General features: G+C 21.4%; 1 protein-coding gene across 1 annotated transcript; it reads left to right on the forward strand.

Annotated features, from left to right (window-relative positions):
* Positions 1 to 14,663: 14,663 nt before the first annotated feature.
* Positions 14,664 to 18,916, forward strand: LOC129611414 (uncharacterized). Its single transcript, XM_055524557.1, has 6 exons — positions 14,664 to 15,714; positions 16,253 to 16,428; positions 17,820 to 18,093; positions 18,163 to 18,454; positions 18,547 to 18,665; positions 18,765 to 18,916. Exons 1-6 carry the CDS (start codon positions 14,679 to 14,681, stop codon positions 18,914 to 18,916), a joined length of 2,049 nt encoding a protein of 682 aa, XP_055380532.1. The 5' UTR covers positions 14,664 to 14,678.
* The last annotated feature ends 1,423 nt before the right edge of the window (positions 18,917 to 20,339 follow it).

Here is a 20,339-nt window from a genome sequence, read left to right on the forward strand (position 1 = left end):
ATATATGGTATATATCTCTATGTATGTATTATTATAGTTCCTGTTTACAATATAAAAAATTTTTTTTATTACAAAATTCATGAATAAACAACAAAAATTTATAGTAAACGTAGAATTCATTAATTTTTATGAATGAATTCGTAGAAATTCTTTATTAAGAAAGAAGATCTATAAAAAGTTTTGCTAGACAGAAATTTAAATTTGTTTCTTTTTTTTGTTCTAACATTATTATAACATCAATAATGAATCATAAACTAATTATAAGACGTCGTATTATGTATAAGTTAATTATAAGAACCTACCTTAATAATAATAAGTTATTTTTAGTAATAAATTTTATATAGTACGTATAGGTCTATTCGAATCTTATGTCTATGTATTTACATTCGCATATCTTTTAAATTTTAGTATTTTTGAAACTTTTTAGTAATAAAATTTGAAATTAACTAAACGTGTTATGAATTTTACATCTGACTTCCATAATTTATGTACCTATATACATAAAATTAAGAGAAACAATTCACACCTGCGTGATTTCATCATTTTTATTATACTAATAAAATAAAATAATACAGAAAAAATTTTTAAATAAAAAATATAATACAGGGCAATTTGTACTATCCATTGCTTATTTTAATAACTAATTTTCATTTTCATGAATTAAAAAAAAAAAAAACAAATAAAAAAATAATAAATATTTGCATTCGATTTTAAAATCCTTCATTTTTATTACAATAATATAGTTATTTCAAAGAATTTTTTAAAATTTACATTTCAAATGGAAAAAAATTAAATCTCGACTTCTAAAAATTTAAAATTCTTATATTAGGCAAATTAAGAATTTGTGTAGATTCATTGTTCTCACCGTAGCATCAATTGATTAAAACTCACATTTTCGCTATATTTCATATTATGCTATACGTTTAATATTATGTCGTAGAGCTTGATCTCAAATTATGGCCATAAGTCTTAATGATCATAGATTTGATAATAGGTAAAACTGCTTTCAAAACAATTATGTTGTTCATATTTTAATATTATTAGTAATATTGTTATAAATTACAATAATATCACAAGTACATACTATTTTAAATTATTTTTTGAAACGCATCATACTAAATAATTTTAAATCTAATGCACATATGCATAATTATTTTTTATCTAATAATAGAATACTAAGTTAGCATATATAGAAATTAATTTTACATTCTTATATACATATGAGAATAATTTTTTTTTATTCTTTTTAAAGAATCGCTATATTATTATTATACAAAAAAAATAAATTTATTAAAAAATTGCAAACGTAAATAATCGACCATTATAATATTAACATGCAAGTAATTGCTTTAAGGAATTAATGTGAAAATAAATAAAGAAAGAAATTGAAATAGAAAATTATATATATGTATACATATTTTCAGGTCTCTGATGAGTTTTCATGATATTTTACCATCTATTATATTGACTCGAGGCTTATTAATCTCAAAAAAAAAGTACATAAAATTCAATGCTTTTATAAGTTACATGCTCTACTATTATACATATTAAAAATAAAGATTCTTTAATAACTAATAAAATTTTAAAATTTTTTGATAATTTTTAAATCACTTTATTATAAACAAAACTATAAACATAAATGCGCAAATATAACTTCATAAGTCAAATTAAGTCAAATTGAGGCTTTAGTAAAAATTAAAATTAATCAATTAATTAGTTTTTTTAAAATATGTACAGCTTCACGAAATTTCAAAATATAATAAAAAACATTTCTACTTTTGGGAGCTCATTATGTGGAACCATAATAAATAATGACTAGTTTTTACAAATTAATAATACTATAGAAACACATAACAAAATCTCTAAAACGAATACTGAACAGGTACTTATCATAGATAAAACTCACTCCTGTACCCTGAACATTTTGTATAATATAAGATTTCGTAATACAGAAAATTTTAATAACAAAACTAAACTATTGCCAAAGTTAACTAATCACTATATAAATATAAATTTTCATTAAATAGAATATATACACTATATACTCGTATATAATAGAAAATTTATAGAGTATTCTAATATAGATGCAGTTGTTGCATTATAACATTCTCATATATAATATATTGCTCATATTATAACATTTATTATAAAATACAAAAATATACAGAACTTTGAACATCTTCAGGGCAAACATATAAGTACCTACTAAATAAAATTACAAAGAATATGCCTTTAAAATAAATAGATGAAATTGTAAGATTTGTTACAAAATTCTATTTTTAATAAAGATATTAAATTTTGTATTGAAATTATAATTATATTTGAAAGTGCGATTTTTAATATCCTTAAGTAAGTTTAAAGAAACACTTTTTCGATTTAATAAGATTACAGAACAAAAATATTAAACAAAAAAAACAATAAATTTATTTACGCTTGAGTTAAAGTCTTTCATCTAATTTATTGCCAGTTTCCAAGAAATTACATTTTTAACTAATTTTAAATAATTTTCTTAAATTCTGTCATTTTCTGTTAGGGCCATTCTTCTTAAAATTAACTTCAATTTTTGTATTTCTATTTGTTTTAATCAGTATTCTTTGTTGAACTATACAGTTAATGGTACATTCTATATATTAAAAAAATAAATTCATATATAGTTGATTTTTAGCTTTTAAACAGCAAATATTTAAGAAATTATTGTGCTATTCAATAATTTTGAGATTTCTTTATTGTTTTTCTAAAAATATTGAAGTATAAAGAAATATAAAGCAACGAATAGAATGGATACGCTATCTTTTCCATTTATGAATTTTTAAGAGATGATATTAATAAAACTTCTAAATATAATAAAATAATAGTTATTATATTAACTTATTTTTATGTCATCATTGTAATTCATATAAATACAGTCACATATATATTTCAAAAAAAAAAAGATTAATCGTGAAAACACCTTAAGGGTCAATAACAAAAGGAAAAGTGAAAAAATATAATATTATGAACTCTATTCAATTTTTGCTTTCTTTTCATATACTTATATAATTTTATTGTTTTTACAAATAAAAGAAGTTGTAAAGTCGCAAGACACTGTCACTTTTTTTGTGACTTCTATCATATAATATGCTATTCCCTTAATTTTCATTTTACTTTTTAATAATTTTATATACACAAAATAAAATCTCATATATATCTTACCTATATGATGACATTACACTTTATTCTTTATATTTTTCAATATCTATTATAACAAATATCAAATAATATTTTCAAAAAGTTTATACATCAGCGAAAGTATACATATGTACACTATTCTTTTCTTTTTAAAACGAGGTGAAACCAAATTGTTCCTATTCGATTTGGAAACTTATTTTAGGAAGCGAATTGATAAAATTGTTGACTTTGAATTTACTATTAAGAAAAGTTTATTTTAAAGTCTTATATTGAAGTACCATTCATTTTTCTGGAATTTCAAAATATTTCTGTAAAATTGATTTATATTATAAATATTATTATAACAGTTTGCTTCATTTAATATGATTTTATTATATTAATTTTGCGTCAGTAAATATTTATGATCAGAATTCAATAATTATTGAATTCTGTAAATCAGAATTTTATCATAATTAATATTTCACTTATAATTTTCGATGTAAATTTTCTATATTGTATATTTAATGTAATTAAAATTTAAAATATAAATTATTTTAAACGTACCTCTTTGCTTTGAGAAATTTTCAATCCGGAAACATAATTTTAACTATATTGAATACCCAAACATAAATAGATGAAGAGATACAATAATTTTACTTTTTACTTATATTCAAGGTGCATTGTATAAAAAACTGAATCATATATAAATAAATATATATATATATGCCCCTTATATACAACTGATGATTATATAACTGATGATAATATTCTTGTATATAACTTGTGTTCTAATATAGAATATAGTAGTACTGGCACTATTATTATAATTAGATATATAATTATCTAAAGAAAGTTAAATTTAATATACACCTGAATAAGAGTCAGAATACACATAGATACATTTATGTACATATGCGATATTAGGTTATTAAATTTCAAAACAAAGCAACATATTATATAGAACTGAAGCACATTAAAAAAATATATTTCACCATTGTTATTCTATTACACATAAATTAGAAAATGCGAATAGTGCATTTTCTAACTTAAATGCTATATTCAATATATACTATATGCACTTGCTTAATATATGGCTTAATACTTTATGCCATATAATAAAGTAAAATTTTGATAATTTGAATTATTTCTCTATATATCCACAATTTTTAAGAGTTATTGTAGAATTTTTATATGTGACCATCATATATTTAATGTTGTGCACTTATATAATTTGTACTTATAACCTAAAATGTAAAGATTCCTATATCTACTCTAACACTTAGTATTTTCATTAATTTTTTTCATTCTTGCCCAACCATATACCTAAATTATTACAAAATTGCAAAAAAACAAAAAAACGAAAAAAATACTCTATATAAATAAACACAATTCAACACAAAATAATATTATGAAAGTAAGATTAACACGAGTTAAAAAAAGAAAATTTAAAGCTTGTACGAGTATAAAATTTTAATATGGAAATTGTGTATAATACAATCAAACACCCGTGATAATATTTCTATATCTAAGAATAGATATGATTCGTAAAAATAAGAAAAATGGTAATAATCATTAAAAAAAACTATAATAGAATAAAATGAGGAAAATTGAGAAAAGAACATCTTCTAGATTAATTTCATATTTTCTTGTCTAGAAAATTATAATTTTGTTTTAATTAAATTTCGATATATTGAAAGGTTGTTAAACTTGTAAGATATTAAGTAAAATATTTAAAATAAATAGAGAAACTGATTTTATTCAAAATTTAAGTTTTAAATTTTAAAATTTCAATAAAATTTCATATTTGTGGTATCTTATACTGTGAAAGATATAAGCGCCAATTTATTGACTCCTTATTATGTATTCAAATTAATATAAAAAAACACGCCTGAGAGAATTTGAAAACATTTTAAAACAATTTTTAATTATTTTTTATGCCAACAAGCAATTTAAATTCTAAAAAATTTTATTTATACATAAACAATAAGTAATCAAACTACATACTATTCACCTTTATTACTATATTTAGATTCTCACATTTGTTATACATAAAAATTTTATAAAATGAATAAATTATAATTAACATAAGAATTATAATTATGTAACAACATAAATTTTTAATTATATTTTAAAAATTTATTAATTTTATCTGCGTATTAAAGAATATAACACTTATTTTGTAATAGAACGATGACTCTTAAAAGTAAAATTGTTAAATAAAATTTGCATAGCATCGTAGTATTTTAAAACTCAGTGAACATCTCATTAAAATTTAAAAAAACACCATCTTATATATAAGAAAATGATTTTCAACCCTAAAAGTTCTAGGGCTATAAATTTATTTTTAAAAAAATAATTGTTCCCTTTTACTCTTTTATCCATAAAATCGAAATAAACTGAGATTAATATACATTAAAAATTAAATAACAAAATTTTTTGAAAAAATAAAAAATAAAATTTCAAATTATTTTAAAGTTACAAGTTTAATTTGAATTTTAAAAAATCCGATTCAATGTAACAAAATCCGACTGAGGAGAATTTATTTATTGTTTGCATTTCAGTCTATTTAAAACTTATTCTTTTCTTCCTTAAAACGTTTTAATAATAGCTGCAGTATGTAAATTTACATACAGATTATAAATCAGAAATTTAAATATAAAAATATTACACTATTTATATATATTTAGTTGTGAATTTAAGAAAATCATAAGCAAAAATTTATTATATAGTTATTTTATATAACAATATAAAAGAAATATGCAAAATAATCAAAATAAGTTGATAAACAATGTTTTAAAAATCACCCTACGGCTCATGTATCTTCTAATAAATATATATAAGAGTATGTAAGCCTGCATATATATACATAATATATGTATTTATTAATTCTCATTATGAAAATTTGTTTATACATATGCATAAGAACATGCAATAGAATATTAAATAATAATATATATATACAATATATGTTTAAGAGCCTATAATATAGAAAGTAAAGTTAAATAAATTTCTATACATATTATATTGTAAAAATAATCTATAGTATAATATTGAAGTTATTATCTTTGTTATATTCAAATGACCTTGACAATGAAGATATGAACCTTTGAATATTATATTTATTCTTATCATTATTATAGATATTTGGTTATTCTATATTATGCTATATTATTATTTTTAAAAATTTCATGCAATTGATTGCTTTAATACGCGATTTTTGTTTTTTTTTGTTTTGATATTTTCTTATTGTGATATTCTTCCTCGTTCTTTCTATATTATTATTATTTATACACATATATGTACGGCTTTGTATATACAGGGTGATTCAGTAAAAAGTACAATATTATGTTTTATTGTTTAGGGTATCAAAAATGAGTAAAACTTTTGTTTGGTTGTAACATTTTAACGGTTTCTATTTCCCCTAACTTTTTTGCTTATAACTTCGTTTCCGAAAAAAATAGGAGCTCCAAACAAACAGTTTCTGAAAAGCCTAGTAAATGGCTTAAAATCAACATGCTGTTTGATTTTGTATTTTATGTACTTTCGGAATTCCGAGCATTAAAACTTTAGGAAAAACTATTTTTTCCCTTTATTTTATTTTTTTAAGTTCCAAACAAAAATTTTACTTATTTTTGGCTTCCAAAATCAATGATAATATAATATTGTACTCTTTACTGAATCTCGCTGTATATATATATAAATAAACATATATAAATAAATGTATGTATTTATAAATATCCGTTCTACAGGTACACATTTCTTTAATAATTTTTTTTATGTGCATATATACATAATTTTATGTCTTATTGCAATACTCATCCACTGGGTTAAGATAAAAAAATAATAAACAAAAAATAAAAATTAAAAACACAATATTCTTTCCCCTATACCAGAAATTCATAGAACTTAGTCATTCTGAAAGTAATAGCACTTGAATATAAAAATTATATACTTTTTTCGTTCTAACATATATGGACTTACACATATACTGTAAATAGTATTTTATATAAAAAAAAAATTTCTCTGTACGCTATAAAATCACATCTCATTTAATTTTTCCTTAATGTAAAACAAGTACATAATATATTTATGTTCTATGTGGAAATGTTTGTAGTATAGAAAAAAAAAGTTCAAGATCCTCTCTATTATCTTGCTATTATTAAAAAAAAAACGATAAAATAATAAAATGAAACAACTATAAAGAAAGAAAAATAAATAAATACTATGTGAATAAAAAACAAAAAACTAAAATTAGTTTTTCTTCATTTTCTTCATAAAATATCATCATATTTTTTTTTGTATAGTAAAGGGAAAAACAAATACATAATTTTTAATAAAAAACATAATATAAAAAGAATAAGGCAAATGAGAGTTGATCACCAGCTGTATCTAAATATATGTATGTGTTTTGCTACAGAGATGGCGACTTTAAGAAAAAAAATCAATTTTTAAAATAAATATTTATGCATGGCATGCACATTCTTACTATTTTTCTTCTTTTATTATATTTTTTTTCATTTAATCAATGTAACATTTAATTTTATGTTCGGTATATGTGCAGAAATGTTTATTATAGCGGACAAATAAATATTATACATAAAGGTGAAAAATAATTTTATCGATATTATAGTAATTTTTATTTTATATAAAACTAAATTCAAAAATAATAATAATTGATTTTAACATATTTCTAAAGCCAATATGTATATTAATGCATATTTTGAATAAATTGTTTTATTTTTCATATGAAAATTATGCCCACAAGGTTTTTCACATTTGATTTGTCTCCAAGCACAATTTTAATTCATTGAAGAAATTAACTATAATATATACTACAATGTTGCTTATTAACAATTTTCCCTTGAAAAGAGAAAAGTAAAATTGCATCACATATCTATTTTTCTATACACAAAATATAATAAATCCATAAATTTAAATGGCCATAATATCAGTCTGATTCTAAATTTTATTTAGCATTTTTATCATTTTAAGTTCACTTATTTCACTGAACGTTTTTACTATACCATCCTTATTCTTTTATATACACGTATATATTCAGTCTCTATTTCAAAAATTCAAGTGTGAATGTGTACACATTTATACAGAAACTCACGCCATAAGATTGAATTTTTTATATGCATATAGCTGTGATATAAATTCTTATACAAATTACGTGTACCTTTTTAACATTAATGTTATTTAAATTGTCATTAAATTAATAAAATACATTTTTTTGTTTTTAAATTTATAATATCTTTAAAAAATTTCTTTTGTCTCTATAAACATATATATATATAAATATATATATATACATACATATATAAAATATAAAACATTTTAAATGCATCAATAAATTGAGTTAATCTGAAAATAAAAAACACATTCTAAATTAAAATTTTTCTACAACATCTTTTAATTTTAATCGTGATACTATATTTATTTTCTAAATGCTCGTATATACTCGTATATAAAGAAAATCGGTTTCTTTTGTAAAATCTATTATAATTATTAAAATTTATTAAAAGACATTTTAATAACAGGTGATAGAAAAATTTAAAGATTAAATTGAAATTTAAAATTTAATGTATTTAAAAAATAACAAAAAGAAAATATAAAAATAAAATAGAAAAAAAAATTCTCATTTAAAGAAATTTACTTTTGTTTAAAGTTTCTCACTTGAGTCTTTCATTTTTTTATTTGACTTGAATAGAACATCATTGGCGGCAACATAAATGGATATGCTTTAAGTTAATCTAAAATTACCAAGTAAAAATATTTTTATATATTTTTATTGATGAAGTTCACAATAAGTATAGGAATAAAGTTTTTTGTTTTGATAAAATTTTTTTAATTTCATAATTCTAATGTAATCAAATGTTTGTTCACAAATATTTTTACACTAAATTAAGTTTACAAGTAAAATGAAACTTCCTTGATTTATCTAAACGAATAAATATTTATTGATATCGTTAATAATTACGATTCCGAATTGATCACAAAAAAATGCTAATTGCTTGCTATTCAGGATATCAAAGATTTTATTCAAGAAAATATTTTTAATAAGATCAACTCCATATGTAAATCAATTCACTTGCACAATCACATCTTCTATCACTTTTATCCTAAGAATACTCCGTCAATATATTTTTTTTTGTAGACTTTTACTGTAGTCTTAATAATCCTGACTTATTCTGTGCCATTTGAATTGTTTTATTAATTTAAAAATGATACAACATATTTAAATTAAGTCAAAAAAATTATATTGCATAATTATGCCTCTGTTTCATTTTAATACACATATATAATTGAAAAGTTCAATAAACTTTTTTCTAACTTTATACATAAATAAAATTGCATATAAAAATAAAATTGTTTTATTGTTGTTTTTCAAATCAATCTCTTATATCACGTAGATCGTAATTTGCAATTAATTTTTTTTTTACATTTTTTGTATCATTTCTGCGCATTTTTCTTTTATTACTATACTTATTAAGTATCAACTATTTATATATACATACTATTATTAAGATTAAATTAATTTTTGCATTTTATTATTCGTTCAAAATTTTATATATTAGAATTATATATTCTAAAACTCTAATTTAAATTGATTGTTGAAAAATAATACATGCATTTCTAATATATTCACAAAGAAATAGATAGCAATACACATATACATTGAATGTTATAGAATTTTACTTATGTATACATATATTGAATCTTATAGAATTTTACTTATGTATACATATATTTATATACATATATTTATATATGTACATTTTATTTTAAATTAATCTAACTTTACAAATTGCTCACTTAAAATATAGCTAAATGTATATGTATATATAATTTAAAAAATTATTGTTGAGAGCAAATATAAAAATAATTGAGAATAATATAAGAAATTTTAAATCTTTTTATACACATGTCGTAATATAAGTATATTAAATTCAAGCCTAGTAGAAAATTCTTATAATATGCAGATTCATATACATATGTATGAAGAGTTTTAATATTCGAATTAAAGAAATATTCACGAAATAATATAAATTTTATTTTAATCATCCCTTAAAGTGTAAAATTAGAAGAAAATAAAGTTAGATCAAATAAATGTTTTGTGAAGAAGTACATTTCCTTTGAACAATATTAAGTACATTTTTAAAAGACTTGCTCATATACTTAAATTATTTTATTTATATACCAGAAATATGTTGCATTATGAAAAAAAATGATTGCATACTTTTATCTTACGAGAAAATAATAAAGTAAAAGAAACTTAGAGAATTTAATGGCTTAGTAGATAGCCGAAAATGAAATTTTGCTAACTTTGAGTAACGATAACTTGGAAGCAGCGGAAGTTAGAAAGAAATTGTATTTTCACAAAATAAACCATTTCTTTTCAAATAACAAACAAACTGTTAAAATTTTAGACTTTTGCAACATATTCTCGAAGAAAATCTATACCATTGTAATATTAAAATATTCTGTTTCGCGACGGAAAAAACATGTCACTAGTTTCCCATTCTTAATGGTGAAAGAATGATATATCTTTATAAGAGGGGTTAGAGCTTATAAAGAGGTACGTTAAAGCATTCATCTAAGGAATTAGGTTTCTTGCAATAATCTGTTTGTGTGTTAAATTTCGGGTTTCCATCTCAAAGAGACAAACAAAAAAGTACAGTAAAACTAATAAATACTTTTTCCCCAATATTGTTGAAAAAATCCTAAAAAAAAAGTAAAAGTTGAAGACGACAAGGATAAACAACCTATGAAAAAACATAAAAATCGGCACCTTACAGTAAAAATATCAAAGGATTTTTATTTTCTTATTATTATTGTCGTTTTTTTTCTTTCTTTTACATTCTTAAATTTTTTTTTATTTTGCTTTTTTCATCATGAAATAAATATATAGGATGTCTTTATTCACTACTATCATTAATATATTTCTATAAATTTATTGCTATAATATTTTAATTGAAGGGCATAAAAAAGCAGAAAAAAAAATAAAAACTAAATTGATGTGCATAAAATTATTACATTTCATACAAGCTCTGTCTAATCATCCTGAAAAAAAAAAATGAATTTCTTAGAGGTATAATATATGGAATAAGATTTCAACCGTATCAGTAATTGACTATTATTAAAATTTATATTAAAATCGATTTCAAATTGGAGAGTTATGGAAATGAGGAAAGTGTAATATAAAACTGTGCATGTATTTTAATAGCAATATAATAAAGTTGTTATATATATTTTATTTTACAAATTAAATAATTTATTTTTAAAATGAAATTCAGCTCAAATTCCAAATTTAATGTATGTTCTTTTTTGTATACATTATAAGCAAACTGATTAAATTTATTAATATACATTTGAATGACAAATTATGAGAAAAAATTTGTTAGACAATTATTTCATTGTGGAAAATTTTTAAATTATAACATAAAAATTATTTATATTTTAAATTGACTCCTGTTATTTTGTAGTTAAATAAAATTATTCTTTATTTCAAATTGGCTTCGATTTTAAATTATTTCCTTAAACTATATTCCAACAACATAACGATATTCCATTATATTCCAAACCATAACATTACAAAATATATAAATTTTAAATAATAAATGAACTATACATATACATATATTTTCTTTATAAAACACATATTATCTAATTACTATAGGAACATATATTTTTTAATTAACTATAAGCATAGGCCACCTGTAATTCTACGCTCAAAAACAGCCTAGTAATCACATGATAGTGGTAGTAAAACGACAGATTTGTGCTAATTATGGTATGCCGGGCCTCCTGCACCGACCACGTCAATCAATCAACCAAACATACACATATATATATGTAAAGATGTGTTCATATAAAACATAATCTACAAAATACCTGACCACCCAATGCGTAATGGTCATTTTTATTTTATTGAATAAACTATTCAATTATTTATGAATAGATATTTGAATATCTATAAACTATATAATAGTTTATTAAATAACTAATTGATTAATATCGTATATTTTAATTAAATTCGCCGCAGTTTAATATTTTAGCTTCGCTAAATAAAATAACAAAAATTCTCACGTATACATATATACGTATATATTATTTTCCAGTAAATAAGAGCATATTTTTTCGCCTAAAAGTTCTAGTGTTTTAATAAATATTTAATTTAAAATAATTCGTAAAAATTATATCCAAATTTATATATATATGATATGTATAATTTGAATAGAAATAACCATTCAGAATATTATAGTAGCTCTGCTATTAAACTACATTTAATTAATAAACTCAATTTTTTTTAGATTCCTTTTAAGAGATAGATTATATTGATTCACCTCATATACAGCTAGTAACCTAATTCAAAATATAAATTCAATATATAACAGTATAATGTACATAGTATAACAAAAGATGACATTCTTCAGATAAAATTATATAAAAATTATTCTGTATATAGTGTTAAAATACATTTTATAAAAATAACTTTAAATTGTAGTTATTTATAATGTATTGCACGTACGTATATTATTTACGAGAATTCATAATTAATCATATTATTTGATTAATACAAACCAACTCAATAGTAAATTGTAAAAAATCATAAAAGAAATAAGAACCTTATTTATAGTAATAGTTGGAATATTATGCTGTGTATAATATACTTGTACTAATATATATACATATGTTCCTCTTTTTATAAAATATAAAAATATACTTACTTTATTTTTACATATCATATAAATATTAATAATAGCAACAAGAATAAAATATAATATTTGTAATCGTAGTTTTAATGGAATCAAAAATAATACCAGTAATTTGTAACACTTCATATCTTAATGGGATTAATAATATAATAAGAATGTTCTTCTATATATAAATTTATATATATAAATATATATGCATTAACTCGTGAGCCTCGCATACAAATTGTATAGAACGCGATGCGCTTAATTTTAATTTATAACAATTTTCGTTTCATTTTTTATTTCATATTTAAGATGATCTCTGAGATAAAATCTAGAAAAAAAGAACAAAAAAAATATTAAATATAGTCCTGAATCCAAAACATTATTTTCATCATTGAAAATAAGAATAGTGGCAAATAATGCTGAAGTGATGCTGGTGAGCAAACCGTCACATTTTAAAAATAAAATATATTTATATTATTCAAAAGTAAAACGTAATTGTATAACAATATATATATATAAATATTAAAGATGAAAAAAAAACCCTATACAGTTTCTTAAACCAGTATTTCAATTGATTTGTCGTCGCAATTATTTTAAATAAAAATCAGTGAAATATAAAAACATTGATATTTAACATTAATATGAAGGTAACAGTATATATATATATATATATATATATATATATATATAAGCAAAAGCATATATATAAAAGTCTATTACCTACATAATAAATTTTTTTTTTCTTATAAAATGTGTTTAAAGTGAATTTTTACGTTGTTAAAAGCAAATCTTTGTTATATTAATCGAATTCCATCTTTAAGCTGCACTGTGACTCAATATTTTAAAATGAAATTGACTATTAAATATAAAAGTTCTGTATACAGTCTATAATATCGCTTCGATTATGTATATCTCTTAATTTTCATTTTGAATATATTGAAATAATTTTAAAGTTAATGAACTTAAGATAATTCGTAATTTTTCGCTCATATAATTTGAAATTATTTAAAATTTTCTAAACCTAATTCATTCATCCTAGTTTTTTTCATAATTCATTAAATAACTTTTAATAACTTTCACGTTATAAATCATAAAACAAAAATTAATAATGTGAAATTTTTCAACGTCGTCGACAACAAAAGTTATGAAAAATGTACATGTAGCTACAATAAATATTTTTATTTATAGTACACATGAGTTAATGTTGTTGAAAAATTGCAAAAAATTTGTAATAAAAAAAAAATTAAGAATGAAATAAAGTAAGAAGTTTAGCATAAAAAAGTTAAGAAAATTATAGTCAACCGCCGGACATACGAATTTAACAAGATATCTAATGAAGGTTCCTTACAATATCACAAAAAGAGATTAGCTATTAAATTTCAAAATATCTGAAAGTAAAACTAAACTTTTTTATTTATTTTTAAATTTTTAACTAGACCCCGTAATACTCAAAATTTTCGACAAGATTTTCTAGTTTAAAATTATTATAATACGTTATGTAGTAGAGTATAGTGAAAAATGAAAACTAGCTTGTTATAAATCATAAGCTTAAATATTCTATTACTTCCAAATACAATCAATTGCAATAAATCAATTGCAATCATAATTATTTAAAAAAAAATCACCAATTAGCTTTTAATTACCTTATAAATACAAAAATTACATTTAATGTACATGCATATAAGTATGTCATGCATAATCATTATATTATTAACATTCTTTTTTTTTTATTTTTTTAAATAGATGATGAGGACGTCGAACTTTTTTATATTACCATTGGTTATATTAGCATTAACATTATCATTTCCACAATATGTCAATGGACGTATGGCATTTGAAAAATTAACAGATTTTGATTTTAGTGGTACAACATATTATAGTGTTAAAAATTTATCACTTTATGAATGTCAAGGATGGTGTAGAGAGGAACCAGATTGTCAATCGGCAGCATTTAGTTTTGTTGTTAATCCATTATCACCAACACAAGAGACACATTGTCAATTACAAAATGAATCAAGTGCACATAATCCAACAGCATTGGCACAACGTTCAGCTAATATGTATTATATGGTAAAATTACAATTACGTAGTGATAATGTATGTTTAAGACCATGGTCATTTGAAAGAGTACCAAATAAAATAATACGTGGTCTTGATAATGCATTAATATATACAAGTACAAAAGAAGCATGTTTATCAGCTTGTTTAAATGAAAAACGTTTTGTATGCCGTTCAGTTGAATATGATTATAATAATATGAAATGTGTATTAAGTGATTCAGATCGTCGTACAACAGGTCAATTTGTACAATTAGTTGATGCACAAGGTACAGATTATTTTGAAAATTTATGTTTAAAACCACAATCAGCATGTAGAAATAATCGTATATTTACAAATCCAAGAATTGGTGTATCTGAAGAAAAAGTAGCACAATATGTTGGTTTACATTATTATACTGATAAAGAATTACAAGTAACATCAGAATCAGCATGTAAATTAGCATGTGAAATTGAAACAGAATTTTTATGTAGATCATTTTTATATTTGGGACAACCACAAGGTTTACAATACAATTGCCGTTTATATCATTTAGATCATAAAACATTACCAGATGGACCATCAACATATTTAAATGGTGAACGACCATTAATTGATCATGGTGAACCAATTGGACAATATTTTGAAAATCAATGTGAAAAAGTAACAGCATCATCAGCATCACCATTAAGTGGTAGTAATAGTGGTGGTCAATCACCATCAGATCATACATTACCAGTTACATTAGATGCAACCGAAGATCCAACATTAAATAATTTAACAAGAAATGATGTCAACTGTGATAAAACTGGAACATGTTATGATGGTATGAAATTTTATATATATTATATATATTTTATATAAGTGTGTATATATTAATATGTATACAGAGCCCATAACGTTTCGTCTATAAAAATTTATTAAATACAATGAAATTTATTAATACAACGAAACAGGCTGAATAAAGTTAGTTAAATCTTGCGAAAAAATACTTAACTAACCTTTTATATTCCTTTTGATTCACAGTCCTTTTGATTTCAACTAACCATAAGCGTTTGACCTCTGTTTGCATTATAGGACCATCATTTGTTTCTTTTACTCATCAGTTATTATTTTAGCTTCATTTAATAAAATGCTAACAAAAATTCTTTTTTTGTCGGAATGTAGTTTTTTAAAATTTTTTAATGACTATTTTTAATGATTTGGAATTCAATTAAAGAGGACATAACTTTAAATTATATAAACCTTAATATAAGATTTCTATTTCTATATGAAATTCAATTATAATGTGCAATCTTATATACATATAACTTTTCATTATACACATATTTTAATCATTTTTTTTTCTTACTTGTTTTATATAGTATCAGTTCACTGTAAGGATACAAGAATCGCTGTTCAAGTGAGAACAAATAAACCATTTAATGGTCGTATCTACTCATTGGGACGTTCTGAAACATGTAATATTGATGTCATTAACTCTGATTCATTCCGTTTAGATTTAACGATGGGTGGACAAGATTGTAATACACAAAGTGTGGTAAGTACATATTTTTTTTAAATAAAAATATTTTTGTGTAGCTCAAAAATTCTATTCTGTCAAAATAAATACTGAGGCAATTAACGAAATTGGAAAATAGACTTGACGCCTAGAGTATAGATACACATAATTGAATTGAATTGAGTATAATTGTAAAATTTTCCGACATTATGAATATTCATAATATTTTTTTGTATTTTATACGCATATCATAAAAAAAAATTTTAACACCTAATTCTTCGTTTTTATAATGACAATAAAATGTTGTTAATAATTTAAAATTTTAGTTTCAATGAACTTAAAAAGTTGTTTATTTATTATTATACACTATTAATATCTTTTATATAATGTTTAAATAATTATTATTTTTCTGTTCTGCAGAAAAAAAGACTCCATTTTATTTTTCAAATTGTGTATATATATTAATATACCATTAACCTATAAGTTAATACACGCTTACATATGTATGTAATGTATATGATAATATGACTTCGTGTACACGATTTCTACAAGTTCAAAATCTTAATTATCTATTATTATATAATAAATTTGCTATATTCTGAAAGTTCTATTATTACTATTATTACTATTATGGTTTTATGGTTATGCTTATTATATGTAGAAAATATGTAAAATGCAAAGTATATAACGTATATATGTATGTATGCTATAAAATTATTTCTTTTCTATACTTACTATACGCTATAGAAGAAAATTTTATTCTTTTCTCTTATACAATACATATTTTTAATTGAGCATTATCAAAACTCTTATACGCTGCGATGAATTAAAGAAGGAAATTAAATGTACTTAAAGAAAAATACAGAAAGGAGTTTAACATATCCGCATAGATTTTAATAGCATTTTCTTTATGCGTATATATATTTACATACAAATATATGTATATATACATACAATGGACTTTTTTAAATGAATATGAAAATAATTTATATAATTAAAAATTTTCTCAAATTATTTTCAAATACATTGTGTTGATTTCAATATTGTTATAATGGCTTAAAAAGTTTAAGGAAATCCGAAAATCCTTGTTTCCCTAATTAACTATTTATGTAGATCAAACTCATATTTTTCATTATCAAATTCGATTAAAGGCAATTAATAACAAAAAAAATTGAATTGTTTGTTTAAAAATTATTTTTTTTCTATATTAATTGATCAATAATTCATATGCATAAATTATTATTGTTATTGAAATATGGAATGAAATATATGGCAAACTCATAAAACCCAATATTCTTATAAAACCTAACCTATTATTCAGCTACCAAAATTTTTGAAATGATTTTAAAATATCAACTCTTATTAATTTCTTTAATCCATTTAAATTTTTTATTAATCCTCATTTCTTTTGTATTCTATATATTGTTTAGTCTGGTGTTTATACAAATACAGTTGTTCTACAACATCATAGTGTTGTTATGACAAAAGCTGATAAAATTTATAAAGTTAAATGTACATATGATATGAGTTCAAAGAATATTACATTCGGAATGATGCCAATTCGTGATCCAGATATGATTCATATTAATTCATCACCAGAAGCACCACCACCAAGAATTCGTATTTTGGATACAAGACAACGTGAAGTTGAAACAGTAAGAATTGGTGATCGTTTAATGTTCCGTATTGAAATTCCTGAAGATAGTAAGTATATAAATATAGCATTTTATTTTTCTAAATATTTTAACATAACTTATTTATAAAATTTATTAGCACCATATGGAATTTTTGCTCGTTCATGTGTTGCAATGGCTAAGGATGCACGTACCAGTTTTAAAATAATTGATGATGATGGTTGTCCAACAGATCCAACAATATTCCCCGGTTTTACACCCGATGGAAATGCTTTACAATCCGTTTATGAAGCATTTAGATTTACAGAAAGTTATGGTGTCATTTTCCAATGTAATGTAAAATATTGTTTAGGACCATGTGATCCAGCTGTATGTGAATGGAATATGGAATCAGTAGAATCATGGGGAAGGAAAAAACGTTCAATTGAAAGGTAAATTTATTTATTAAAAAAAAAAATAACAAATAGATGACAAAATTTTTTTTTTTTTATTTTTTATTTGCTATATCACAAATCATAAATAGTAATGAGACCAAAGAAACTGAAGATGATATGAATATTTCACAAGAAATTTTGGTACTCGATTTTGGTGATGAAAAACGTGATTTCTTTAGATCTGATCCAAGTGCAGATTTTTCAAAAGGTATAATTTAAATTTTAAATTTAACAAAAAATTTTTAATGAATGTTATATAGAATCGTGAATATATCTTAATAAAATTTTATTTTTAATTTTATTTTAGATAAGACTGTTACCATTATTGAGCCATGCCCAACAAAAACATCAGTCTTAGCATTAGCGGTAACATGTGCTCTTATGATTTTGGTTTATATTTCAACGCTTTTCTGCTATTATATGAAAAAATGGATGCAACCACATAAAATTGTAGCCTAAATAAATGTACACCTCTTATTATTATATTATACATAAAACATTTTTTTAGGGATTACTTAATAAAAATAAAAAAAATGAAAAAAAACCAATACAAAAAAAAAATAAATATATAAATATAAAATTAGTAGGAAGAAACAAAAAAAAAAACGATAAAATGAATGCGATAAATGAAAGTATTTTTTTTATTTCATTAGATTAAATTTTCAAAAAAAAATGTGTCTGAACTTCTTAAAATTACATTAATTTACTATATAAAAGTCTACTTTAAATTTCATATATATTATATTATATGCATATATTATATACTTATACATATAAAAATAAACTATATTCTTAGTTAAGATGAAAAACAAAAAAAAATATATAAAATTTTTTAATATAAAATTATTAGTTTCTAAAATGAAAACATATACAAAACAAACGATTAAATTAATATTAATAGTATTTTAAAAATAAAAAAAAAATTATGTAGAAATATGATTAACAAAAATTTTTCTCTATCAAAATTTAAGTATCATTTAGTTCCATTTTTTTTATAATTCTACTAATAAGTAGTATTCTTGACTTCCAAAACAGAGTGAAAAGGTAAAATTTACAAGATACTATATTCCAAAATGTATATTGAAAGCTCTTGACATTGCATACTTTTCTAAAATGTATCGAATACGCAGTCGAAACATTAAACAAAAGCAGAGTGTGTATTGAAAAAATATTAAGACTGTTTTCTGTACACGTTTCACAAAAAGACTTGCCAGAATTACTAAATCTCAAATTTTTACATTTTTTTTGTTAAGAAAATATATTTAGGTGATTCTCACCTTGAATGTTTTTACAGTGTGTTTTGGAAGTGACGGTGTTTATATATTTATGCCGTTTTTTTTATTTAATATAGTAATTATAAATTAAATAAATAAATTAATAATATGATAACAATAATATTACCTAAAAATTTAATATGAAAATAATTAAAATATTCATAATTATATAAATTTTGAATTTGTTTCATTGAATCATCATTATATTTTAATTAACATTTACACTTAAAATTTTTTATAAATACTGTAACAAAAAAAATCTCCAAATCAAAAATATATGATCGATTAAAATATTTGTTAATCAAATTTCTTATAATATAAATAGAATTAAATATTTACATACGTATACATAATTTTTTTTTGTCAAAAATATCATTTATTTCAAAAAAAAAAGAAAGTGAGGATAAAAAATTTTTAAAAGAAAATTTTCAGAAAAAAAGCATACATATATAGATAGGCAATCCATACATTTTTAGTATTAAGTAAAAAATACATATATATTTTAAATTTTAACTAAAATAGACTTAATATACAATATATAATTTTGACCTAAATGATAAAAGATCCATAACAACATTAATTATAAATATAAGAATACATGATTTACA

This window comes from Condylostylus longicornis, unplaced genomic scaffold (assembly GCF_029603195.1).
Source record: "Condylostylus longicornis isolate FDR11 unplaced genomic scaffold, ASM2960319v2 ptg000049l, whole genome shotgun sequence".
NCBI lineage: Eukaryota > Metazoa > Arthropoda > Insecta > Diptera > Dolichopodidae > Condylostylus > Condylostylus longicornis.